At 30.2% G+C, this 12940-nt stretch overlaps 1 protein-coding gene across 1 annotated transcript; it reads left to right on the top strand.

The window, feature by feature from the left end:
- The first annotated feature begins 3917 nt into the window (after positions 1-3917).
- LOC122605005 (GRF1-interacting factor 1-like) lies at positions 3918-8053 on the top strand. Its single transcript, XM_043777867.1, has 4 exons — positions 3918-4388; positions 6399-6475; positions 7312-7396; positions 7478-8053. The coding sequence occupies exons 1-4, from the start codon at positions 4305-4307 to the stop codon at positions 7868-7870; spliced, it is 639 nt and encodes a 212-aa protein (XP_043633802.1). The 5' UTR covers positions 3918-4304; the 3' UTR covers positions 7871-8053.
- Positions 8054-12940: the final 4887 nt, after the last annotated feature.

Below are 12940 nucleotides of genomic sequence, written 5' to 3'. Positions count from 1 at the left end.
AACTAATCTCCTTTCGTATATCCAGTAACGATTGTCTACATAAACACAAGAAAGTACAAACTCTCAATATTTTATCTAATTGTAATCAAACTATATTGTTATTAGTAATTTTAGTTGGACTATAATTAAAATAATTATTGTTGTTATTAGTAATTGAAATCAAACAATATCTAAGATATAAAGATTCTTCTTATATAAAACCGTACCAATAAAATCACAACACACGAAATCATTGAAAACCCATGAACCAACTGTTACTTTTATGTTTCTTATAAGCTATAGCTAACGAAAAAAATACTTTTTTTTGCAAAATATCAATGAGAACCCGATCAAATGTGAAATCAAGGTTAATATATTGTTTTTCTGAAAGAGTTTGTATAAAAGAAATCATGCAATACCATCCAACCAGGGGAGGTACTAAAGGGGGGCAAGGGGGTCCAATGCCCCCCTCCAAATTTAAATTTTGTCATGTATTTTTAAATTTTTCATAAATTTTTTAAAAATTTCAATAGATTTTTAACATTTTGCCCCCTTTTAGATTTTTTATTTTTTTCTAAATTTGCCCTATTTAAAATTTTTTCTTGGTACCGCCTCTGCATCAAACTTTGATATGATTTAACATTTAATATTTACATTTGAATATATATTAATTATTTTGAAGTATATTTTTACATGTTAATGTATAAGTATTTTTTTTCCATATATTAATTCTAATATTTATAATATTATAAAACTCATATATTTAACCCGAATCTAAAATTTAGTTTTTGTAATAAAGTGATCCTTTATGTAAAACTTTCATCAATACGAAGTAAAAACATATTTCAGTTGAAAGACAAAGGTTGAGAAGAATAAGATGACAAATTAAATTAAAGTTGTAAGTGAGTAAATATTTTTTGGTATCTCGAAGTTTGGTTTGGGGTAAGATGCGTGGCCCAGGCTGTTTGTCTGTCTGTCTTGTGAATTTCTTGGATAATGTGTGCGCCACCATTCTGACCCTCTCTCTGTCTCACGTGACATATCATTACATTTACATTACATTTGGGGTCTTTTTTGTAATTTCCTCCTCACTAAAAAAGTCCGACACTAGTCTACTACTCTCGATCTCTATTATTTTTCAACATGTTTTCTAAGAAGTTACCGACGTCGGTGATTTCATCTTTGACAGTACAAAACTTAAAAATATTTTAAACTTTGAATTATAACTAATGGTTAAAATTTAAAATTTTATTTAAATCTCAACTTTTAATTTTTAATCAATATTTAATATTATCAACTTGAAGTTAATGTTATGTTTTTATACCATGAAAAATGAATTGGTTGGTTAACTTAATATTTAGAGAAAATTACATTTTTATACCTCAATTTGGTAATTTTTGCACTTTTAGTCTCTAACTCAAAAAATTACAGTTTTCATACTTAAAATTTTGTGTTTTTTTTAGTTTTGGTATCACGTTCATACGGCGTTAAATTTTGCCGTTAACGCCCTCAGGTGACAAGCACGTGAGGGGTATTTTAGTCTTTTGACCCCCTCTTTTTATAGAAAAATTACAGTTTTGATACCTCAAGTTGTCAATATTTTCACTTTTGATACCTCAAGTAGACAACATTTTTTTTATAACACATTAACACTTTATAATTTTCATATCACACATTAGCATCTATCAAATAATAACATTTAAAAAAAAAGCAAAAAAGTCATGTAGCGTAATTTAATAAATTAAACCAAATGTCATTTATACTTATGAAATTAAGTTTGTTTTGACCCCGGTAAATGTTTAGAACTTTTTACTCTTTTTACGTAATGAAAAACTATTATATTGTAACTTCCACACATTGTTACAGTTTTGTCCTGTGTACTTTGTGTTACCAACAAATTATTTAATAATTATAAAAAAAAAAGTATTTAATATTTATAATACCTTATAAAATAGATTACTCCCACCCAGCTTCCTTAAAAAATGATATAAAGTATGTATAGTGCTCCTTATTCTTTAAACATCTCCCGTCAATATATATAAATAATTTACTATGTAGTTTATTTGATCTGTAAAATAAATACATTATCGTTTTTATATTAATAATTTTTACATTCATTCTTTCGTCGCCGACCACACAACTTGTCGCCGCCTTCGGCCACCACCACTCGTTGCCACCATCCGACATCACCGCGACTATCGCCACTTGTTGCACCTACACTAGCCACCGTCTCACCATTCTCACTATCACCGTCGTATCACGCTGATATATATCTACTTTGTCTTTGAATATATTCTACTGAATACAATACCAAATATATATCTGTTTGTGTGGATCAAATATTACAAGAAAAAAAAATCGCGTCCACGCTAGAGGGTCCTCTTAACCGATACCTAGTAGGAGGAAAACCTCTATTAATTCTTCTGAAAACACGACTATTAATAGGAGTAAAAACATTACCTTTAAAACTCGATCTACTTCTCATCCACTAAGCTATTAATTGGTGTTTAGGCCGGATATAACAGGGTCATTGATCGCCCATCGATGGGCTCGTTGACGTCGACCCTATGGGTAGGACCTCGTCGATGGGGCTCTTCGTTGGCTGGAGTCGATGTATTAAAGTGGGTTGACGAAAAAGAGAGGAGAGAGGTGGGTCAGGCTTCACTTATTATTATTATTATTATTATTATTATTATTATTATTATTATTATTATTATTATTATTATTATTATTATTATTACTCGTATTATTTGGTTTATTTATATTATGTATATGTATATAGTTGCAAAGATTTCAATAAAGAAGACAATTAATGACAACTAAAATATTTATATTTTATATATTTTCATTTTAGCCCTTAGACTTGTAGTGGTTTATAGAATAGGATTATTTTTTAAACCTTAAATATCTTTTTTGTTTAAATTCATACGAGAGCAAGTACTCGCGTGTTGCAGCGGTAAGATGGTGGGGTGATACCTAGGTCATAGAGTATGATAGGTTATAGGAGTTGATATGTTATAGAGTATGATAGTAAAATGCCTTAGCCGTACGGGCTCTGCCCTCGGATTTAAAAATTTGTCGAAAGTATATCGAATGACATCTCTAATGAAAGACCATGAAATTTTATGAACACCCGTACAATTTTTATAATTTATCGATGTACGGTTTTTGAGATAAAAGATTTTGAATGAATCGGAGAAATAAATGATTTATGGAGGAGAGAGAAAAAAGATAATTGTTGAGATTTGAGGAGAGAGAAAAGGTACTATAGTTATTTTATAATATAGAATAAATAGGAGGTGGATGAGGAGATCGAAAATCTAATGTGACGGTGTGAAAGAGGTGTGAAAGAGATGCCTATTATATAAGACCGGCTTAATAACTCTTTTTTGAACGTTAAGTTTCGTCGTGGTATCAAGTATGAGTTATCCGTCCCATTAAATATGTCCAGGTTTGAATATTCAAAGTCTATTTTTTATAAGTTTAATATTTAAATATCTTTTATTGGATTATATAATACTTAGAGAAAGTTATACACGATGAAAACATATCTAAACCTCGATCTATTTATATAATTTTCATTAAGTATTATGTAATATAAATAAAAATATTTTTAGTAAAAATCTAAAAACAAAGACCTTGGAAATTTAAAACTAGACACTATTAATGGGACTATTAATGGGATCATGGCTTGTAAATTTCATAATCATTTATCCGAAACTAACTTTTTAACCTAACAATAAATTTCTTGATGTTTTCAACGTTTGGGAATCAAAATTTAGAGAGTTTATTATTAAAAATAATTGGAAAACCCCTATAAACCCTAACTTGGAAGTGTGCCACCCTCTTTCATCTTACCATCACCAGCTGCATATATAGCCAAAGATTGTACTCCACACTGTGTAAAAGCCTGCAACCTTTTCTCTCAAATTTTTTCTTTTCTTTTTAACCTTCATGATCTATCTATCCATCGATATTTTTTATTATTATTTTTTTTCCTGCTATTAATCTCCGTGCATCAATAAAACATCCCCCCGTATCCACATTCATTCAGACGTGTCTTTTACAAGGACAAACTAGCTAGCTAGCTAGCTAGAACAACCAAAGTGAACCTTATTCACAGTTTTAACCCACAAACAAAGTTAAACTAGTGGAGCCCCATTTCTCTTTTCATTTTGCAGTAGTCCTATAATATATACATATAGACAGAGATACACACATAATCTCAATATATATATAGTGAGAGAAACTGAGAAAAATATCTAGCTAGTATCTAACATATATATTTATATACATATACACATAAAAAAGAAAAAAATAATAATATGCAGCAGCACCTGATGCAGATGCAGCCCATGATGGCAGCCTATTATCCCACAAACAACGTCACTACTGATCATATTCAACAGGTTGATTTCATCAATTCCTTCCTTCCTAGCTAATTATTATTAAGATGTTTATTTTTATTTTTGACCTTTATATATTATATATACACATGGATTTCGCTTTCACACACTAGCTAGAATCCACTTTCTCTCTGTGTGTGTGTGTAGGTCTCTCTCTATATATATATATTTGTGGCCGGTTGGGTGGGGATGGATTTTGTTCAACTTTATTGATGTTATTTAATGTTTGCTTCTTTTGGCTTTTGCCTGCCTGTGTTTTCCCTGCTTGTTTCTTCATCTGCAACAAGTTTTTATATCTACCTAGCTCTTACATATAAATACATAGTTATTTCATGTATATATATACATGTTACTTATTGTTGTACTACTATACTAAAGTTTTTGGTCTTGAGTGATCTACTCATAAATGATAAGTATCCCTTTTTTATATAGCGTATTTTCTGAAAGCAGTCTCCCTTTTTATACTACATCTTAGTTTATTTAGTTTGGCTTAATATGACTCTCTATATCTCACCTCGACACTATCTCTGTCATATATGTTCTCACGAGATTGAATACTGTTGTTGTTGTAGTAGTACTTATTATTCATCAGCTCCCTATATAGGAATATGTTTTTATAACTTGTTTACGAGAAAAAATAAAGTTTTGAGCTTTGCAAAATGCAAACCCTTTGGATATATTTTTTTATTAAGTGGCACAGAAAACAATTTAATCTCCAAACCAAAGGTTTTTTGAACAGACCAAGATATATTACCATTTAGGTAAAATTAATGTTTAATGATATATACTTTGATAGATATTACTGTATAATATTTTTTTAGTTCTTTTTCAGAAAGGTGATAAATCTTGGTTCAAAAGTTCTATTTTTTTTCTAGGGTTCTTTAGGGAAAAAAAAAAATAATATAATGTTACATACATTGCAAAAATGTGTTTACTCTTTTCACCTGACCTGTTTGCAATCATTGAGATTCAGGTAAACTGATTTCATGTTCATAAAATAAGAAAAAACCTTTCTTCATATATTTATATAAATAGGCTGATGGGTCGTTTTTAAATGATTAAATCTGTCCAAACACCCATAAAGTTGCATTTATATTCCGGTCAGTGAAATCTTTTTGTGACTGTACAAAGTATCTGACTTAATTTCTTTCTAGTGTAAAATATATTTTCTCTTGAAAGCATAAGTCTAGAATATATATACTCCCTATGTATGTATATATAGTTTATAGTTTATTTGGGAATTTAATCTGCATGTGCAGTTTTTGGGATATGAGTGTTTAATTAATTAATTAATAACGTCATCTTGGTAATAGGTTAACCAAGAATATTATCTTTGTTTTGTGCTTTGTGTATAATTCATTTAATTTGGCTGTCTTTTGTGGTCTAGGCATCTTATTAGTTGATTTTATTATACTAAACAATAGTATAATTTTCTTGGTTTTTGCATATCATTTATAATGAGTTGGATACCATTTATGCTATTAATAAAAGCCACAATAAACTTATATTTGAACTTAGATTTATACCCACGAGCAACAACGCAAAAGTAAAGTGGCGAGTTCGGCTTTAAAAGGCATTATAATAATAAGTTGTTGGTGTATTAGGAAAGCAAAGCACGAAAATATTTTCGATGGAGTGAAAGTGAAGACCAATGGGATTATTCACAGTATAAAGATTCATGGTTTTCTTTGATTTAAAAATAGAATGAAATATAGGAACGTTACTTGGGAAGATTGGTGTAAATTTATTTTCTTTTAAATATATGTAAATATTGGTTTGGCTGCCGGGGCGAGTATGAATAGAAAAGTTACTTTTTAAAAAAAAAGCTATTTTTGATAAATTTACCATACTCAATACTCTACATACAAGTAAATAATGCATATGTATGATAGATTTATTAAGTTAGGTGATACTAAAATCATCTCCTTGTATATTATTGATTATTTTAATTTTGATACCTACAGTTAATTACTTCTATTGGTTTCATTAGTTTTTATTCATGTGTATGTGCAGTTTCTGGATGAAAACAAATCTCTGATTCTCAAGATTGTTGAGAGCCAAAACTCAGGGAAAATGGCTGAATGTGCTGAGTAAGTCACTTTTTGACAATTCAATACAAGTACGACTAATATAAATTCCACAAATTTTTCTCGGTGCTTAATTATTAATGTGAAGTCTTTTTGATAAGTTAATGTTGTTGATACTTATAGTTATAGATGTACATGATGTCATTTTACATTTGTAACTATACATATATGTTAGAACTTAAGAAATTATAACCTTTTTTACACTTGTTATTTAATTTGGTGGCAAATATTGATTTTTTACACTATTATTTAATTGTAAGGTAAGTTTCGCTTGTAAATGTGAAATCTTTTTATCCAATTATTATTAATATTATTGTTATTATTATTATTATTTTGAACTTATTCAATTATAAGTGATCAAGTGTAATTAAATTGTTAATGTCAGTATATTTCTTCATGCTTATACCCGCGTTCATGTGTGGGGACAACTACATTAAAAATTTCACTTTTTTGGACTACTTGGACAAAATTTGAATGAATGATCGACATACTAATTTTATTTTAGTTAGTTCTTGACAAATGTATATATATTTTTGATTGATGATTGTCTTACAAAAAGATGTAGAGTAATGTCTTTAATAAGATAAATTTCAGTCTGAGCAAATAAATGTGCATTTTCTCCAATGTAACAACTAGTTGCAAAGAAATTGATTAACTATATGACGATTGTTTGGGGTCACTTTACATGCAAATCCTGGATGCTCTGAACCTATCAAATGCTTAAAGAACCAATTGTTACAACTTTATTCTGAAAACACTTTTTTTTGCAGTCTGATTAGTTACGGTTGATAATCATGCACTTAATTTGTGGTTTGAAATGTTAATACTAATAATGGCAGGCATCAAGCCAAGCTTCAGAGGAACCTTATGTACCTTGCTGCCATTGCTGATTCCCAACCTCAAGCACCTGCTCTTCATTCTCAGGTAAATTTTATTGGTCCCCATTAATTACGAGTAATAATTACATCAAACATTAACAATAGTACTAATATGATATGGCCTCAGTATCTTCAGGGTGGAATCATGCAGCAACAAGGAGGACACTACTTGCAGCAGCAGCAACAACAACAACAAGCCCAACAAATGTCTCCACAAGCTCTCATGGCTGCACGTTCGTCGATGATGTACAACCAACAACAGTACTCATCACTACAGCAGCAGCAAGCGATGCATAGCCAGCTAGGAATGAACTCTGGTGGTGGACTTCACATGCTACATAGTGACAACAATAACAACTCCTCTGCAAGCGGAACCCACCTAGGTACGGGCTTCCCTGACTTTGGTCGTAAGCAAGATATCGGTGGTTCTGGTTCCAATGAGGGACGCGGAAGTGGTGGCTCGGGTAGTGGAGATGGTGGCGAGACGCTTTACCTGAAATCTCCGGATAAAGGTAACTGATAGTCTTGATGCTGTTTGTGTTAAGCAATGGTTTGCTTAGTTGCTTGTTATAAACCTTATGGTTAGCTTGTAGTTTTAGACGTCGTCTATGGTAGTAGATTATGCGTTACTTTATATTTGAATATTTGGTTTTGGGTTGGATCTTAATGTTCTTTATGTTGTGAGAAGACGGATTATGTCATATTATTATGTAAGTAAATTAGTAAGTGTTCTTGTTGTTGTTCTTTACAAATTACGATTACATTAAATTTAACATTGTTTTCAAAAAAAATAAAATAAACATTGGTCAGAAAGTCAATAACTATAAGACACCACACTAGGGCCTTATGCCTGGTCGAGGCCCAGTTTGTTATGGGCCGCATAGAAGTATAAGACATAAAGTCATAAACAATTGTTTTCAAAATGTTAGTCATAAAGTCTATAACTGTAGGAGTGATGGGCCTTAAGCCTGGTTAGATTGAGCTATATGAGTCCCAATTTGTTATGGGCCGGGTTGCCACTCTTGGGCCTGAACAGGGAACATGCTAAAACAGTGTATGCAGAATTGCAGATGAGTTAATAATTAACTGAAGATAGAAAAGCTCACATATTTACTATTATACAAGCTGGATAACCAAGGTTTTAGAACCTCAATATAGTTCTTGTAAACCTTGTGGAGTTACATACATGCTTCTAATGCCAAAATGATCACACCATTTTTAGGGTGTTTGGTGTAGATGTGATTAGTGCCTACACCTCTAATTTATTTCGTCTAGTAAGCTATTGATATTGATTCCAATTTGCAATATCTTCCCATGAGTAACCATCAATACCAGGTTGTGTAGTCATTTTTGAAGGCTCATAAGCATAGAATTGGCTAGTGTTTTCTCGGGTAGACGTGGCAGTCGTCGTAGGAGTGGGTGGATTAGAACGCATGCGAGGTTTCGTTTCGTTTGGAGTTTGGCCCGTATAATGTTGAACGATTTCTTTGAACTGAGAAGGATTCTTTGCTTCCACCATAACCGGGCTCGAAATGTACTTGACTTTTATGTATTTGTCATCTGGTTTTGGTGATTGGTTCTTGTTTCCATCATTGTTTTTGCCCATTGTCTTAAAGTGGAGAAAATTGAGAATGTTTGTATAGTTGGTAGGAGAAATAATGCCTGTCCGTTAGGCATATAAATACATGTTTTTGGTCCGACGGGTACAACTCTTATTGCATAGGGTATAAACGAATATGAACAGCACTACTTTTGTTTTGTGATTAGAAACTGGTTCACTAAAATGGGATTTCGCTTCTTCGTAAGTAACTGATGTACAAGCTTACATGCTTACTGTACAATGAAACAATGAAGTATTTTTTTTGGTTCATGAATCTAAGTACATAATGATCTTTTTTTAGAAAAGGACAAAACTCTTTTTTTCTCTTGACTGGACATAACTGCTTTCCTGGATGCAACCAGAAAATAGATGTTTATGATAGGTACGTTAACATTAAACTAGTGTTAATTATCTATAAATTATCATGTAACCCATACATCATATATATCGTTAAGTTTATTTGAGGTTATTAGATGACCATCACTACAAGAAAAATGAGCAAATATGACAAAAACTTTTAAGGAGGACAAAATGTCATCGCAAAAAGTCACTAAAAGACAAAAAAATTAATTATTGTGAGGATAAGTCCTTGCGAAAGAGTTATTGCGAGGACAAATAGACATTTTGCGAGGACTTCCGTCCTCCTTAAAAGCCATTTTTGTTGTAGTGCATCTCCTAAAATGGTAGATGTAAAAGCCAGTGTAGCCATTCATATCCACTTTATATGCTAATCTATTATTGGGAACTCAGCTGGTTTGAATCTTATTTTTCACATTTGTAAAGATGAATTATTATAATTTTCTCAAAAATTTTACATTTAGATTTCCGTATAGTTAAAAAAATATGAGTAATATATATTGTTGTTAAAAAAGTAAATAGTGTATATATGTCCTAAACTAGTAAGTGTTACTGTGTTAGTTTAGCCCTAACTAACTTTTATAAAAATTTGTCATAACTAAAGGTAATGTATTGCCGCCCGTAAAGAAAAAGGTTACTAGATTGTTCTAATTGAGATATTGGAAGTTGCTAATATTAAGTGAAGAAAAATACCCATAATATGTTACCTTAGATGATTTTTTTATTTTATGCAAACCATGTAACTTAATTTTAGAATTTAAATGTAGGCTAAACTCCAGAGTGTATATTCCAAATATTTGATTTAGAAATTAACTAAGGCTATTTTCAATGGGGTATTTTTATATATTCTTTCATATTCTTGTTTGTTCTTCCTTGTTTAAGCATTGAAACATATTCGTCTTTGTTGTTCATAAGGTATTTATCTATAGCTAAAAGACAAAGTTTTAGATATCTTTAGCATATTCATAGTACAATTTTGTTGTTTGTATATAGAATAAGGATATATAATGATGTTTGTATAATTGGAGGTAAAGTTTTTAAAATTTATAAAAATTTTAAGGATTTATAAAAAATATACTCGTAATATAACAAGTAAAATTAAGTTGCCTAACATTGGAGATAGTCTAGTCATATATATAGAAATTGTTTTAGTGATCTGAAAATCTCCACCACATGTTATAAATAAAGTAGAGGAAAAGGCCAAGAACTTAATTTGGTCACAATCGCGTGGTCTTCCTCAAAATCTAAAAGTCTATGCAAGAAGCATTGAGGAAGGTGGATAATAACACTTGGCTGCACGTATTCATTTTTAACTCTTAAATTTACTCATGTTTGTTGTAGTTACATCACTTAATTAAGTAGCTAGCACGCTAGCACATTTACCTTGTTTAATTTAGAAACGTATCTAATGAATAATCATCAAGTAAAATTAAATATAGATATAATTAGAAAAAAGATAATGTATTTTAATTATTAGAATGTACCATATATGCACTAATATACGATACCTTTCCAAAAAAAATATATATACGATATCTTATTACCTTATAAATACCTTATAACTTTTACTAAACTAGTATAAGATAAATTCGTAAAAGCAAACTCTCTACCAACAAAAACTTGTAACAATTTGAAAATTCAAAAAACTGTACGAATTGCTATACTTTTAGCTTAAGTAGAAGGAAATATACATCGATACACCTTTAAATTAGAAAAAACCTGAGAATATGTTTGGTTTATAGATTATTTAGATCTAACAGTTGAGATAATCTGAAAGATTTTTTTTACTTCTTATAAATATAATTAAAAGGAAACCGCCTCTCGGACATGTGAGAACATGAGAGAAAATGTAGGAAGCATGTAAAAAAAAACGATAAGCTTTAACTTAAGCTTTACTCTCTTAAAAGAACTTGTCATATAAATATAGAATGTCATAGTTGTGTTCTTAATTTGGACTTTAATTAAATTTTCATGTGTTCTTAAGATGGGCCTGTAATAATTTGCACCAAAGACATGTCTATCTCATGTTCTCTATAGAGATAAGTATTTTGAAATATACAAACTTTAAACGAATGTCTATAGTAGAAAATAACTAAAGTTGTGTGTATTGTATGTAAACATCTTGAAAATAATGTTTATTGTATGTAAGAAAATGTATTCAACCAATTAAAATCACACAAGTTGCAATTCTATATGGTTGTCACGTATGTTTTCTTACATACAATAAACATTTTTTAAAATTGTTTACATACAATACACAAAACTTTGGTTATTTCCTACTATAGACATTCGTCCAAAGTTTATTACATTCCAGGATGTTTATTCCTTCTCGATACGTTGAAATTGTGAAGTGTGAACAGTTAGTACTGAATAAAATTCAACGCAAAAAGGTTGACACACCAAGCATATATTTTTCCAGTTACACTCTTCTAGATGTTTTTGAAATTGTGAATTTAAAAAGGTTGTAGGACTTGTATAGCTGCTCTTTTAACGTTCTTTGAAGAACAAAATGGACAATGTCTTATTACATGCATTTATATATTTATAATTGATGTGATGCATGATCGACTACATATATATATTATATATATTATATATCATATTATATATAATATATTATATATATATAATATGGTCTAATTAATTCGATCCAAAGTATAACACAATATTATATATATATATATATATAAAAGAATACAATTAAATAAAAACAGTTTTAAAATAAGAACAGTGAGAACATTTAAAAAACATCATTTTGATGCATTAAAAGTTCATAAAACTAACATGGTGCTTAACTAATTATCATTATTTAAGTGTTTAATAACACATTGATCCGTCAAAATCGAAAAAATCACGTTTTTTGTGGATGCATTATTTTGAAGAATATGCATCCAAGATGGATGCACAAAACAAAAAACATGATTTTCTTGATTTTGACAGGCCAATATGTTGTTATACACTTAAATGATGATAATTAGTTAAGCACTATGTTAGTTTTATGGACCTTTAATGCATCAAAATGATGTTTTTTAAGTGTTCTCACTGTTCTTATTTTAAAACTGTTCTCACTGTAGTGTTACCCATATAAGGTAGGGTTAACGTGAGAACCACAAGTATGGAGAGAACCGTGATAACCATTAGTTTTCCTCCATTTTTATTTTTTTTAATTTTTATTTTTAATTTTTTTAAAATTTTTTTTATTTTTTATTTACTTTTAACAAAAACCCGTTCCAAAAAAAAAAAAAAATTTTTTTTTTTTGTGGTAAAAAATCATATAGTTACGTGTTAAGAAAACGTATGAATACGGTACGGGCCAGAGGCCCTTATCCGTTCTAAACTTAACCGTCAAGGGACGCATATGGGAATGGTATGGATTTGATGGACGGCGATCCAAGAGATGGTAACAATTGTTATGGTACGGGCGTAGCCCTTAATGCTAAGGGCAAAGACCTTAGAGATGATTTTTCAATGGTTCTCACGGTTCTCACCATATATATGGTTCTCACTTGATCTCTTTACTATATATATATATATATATATATATATATAGATACACGAGGATGGTTATATATAAAGCTCTTAGGTATCTTCTTTTCGAACATTCAGTCGTATGCGACATCAAGAAACCTCATT

This window comes from Erigeron canadensis, chromosome 6, assembly GCF_010389155.1.
Source record: "Erigeron canadensis isolate Cc75 chromosome 6, C_canadensis_v1, whole genome shotgun sequence".
In the NCBI taxonomy this organism is placed as follows: Eukaryota; Viridiplantae; Streptophyta; class Magnoliopsida; order Asterales; family Asteraceae; genus Erigeron; species Erigeron canadensis.
Note: the sequence above shows the minus strand (reverse complement) of the source record. Positions and strands in the feature narration are given on the sequence as shown.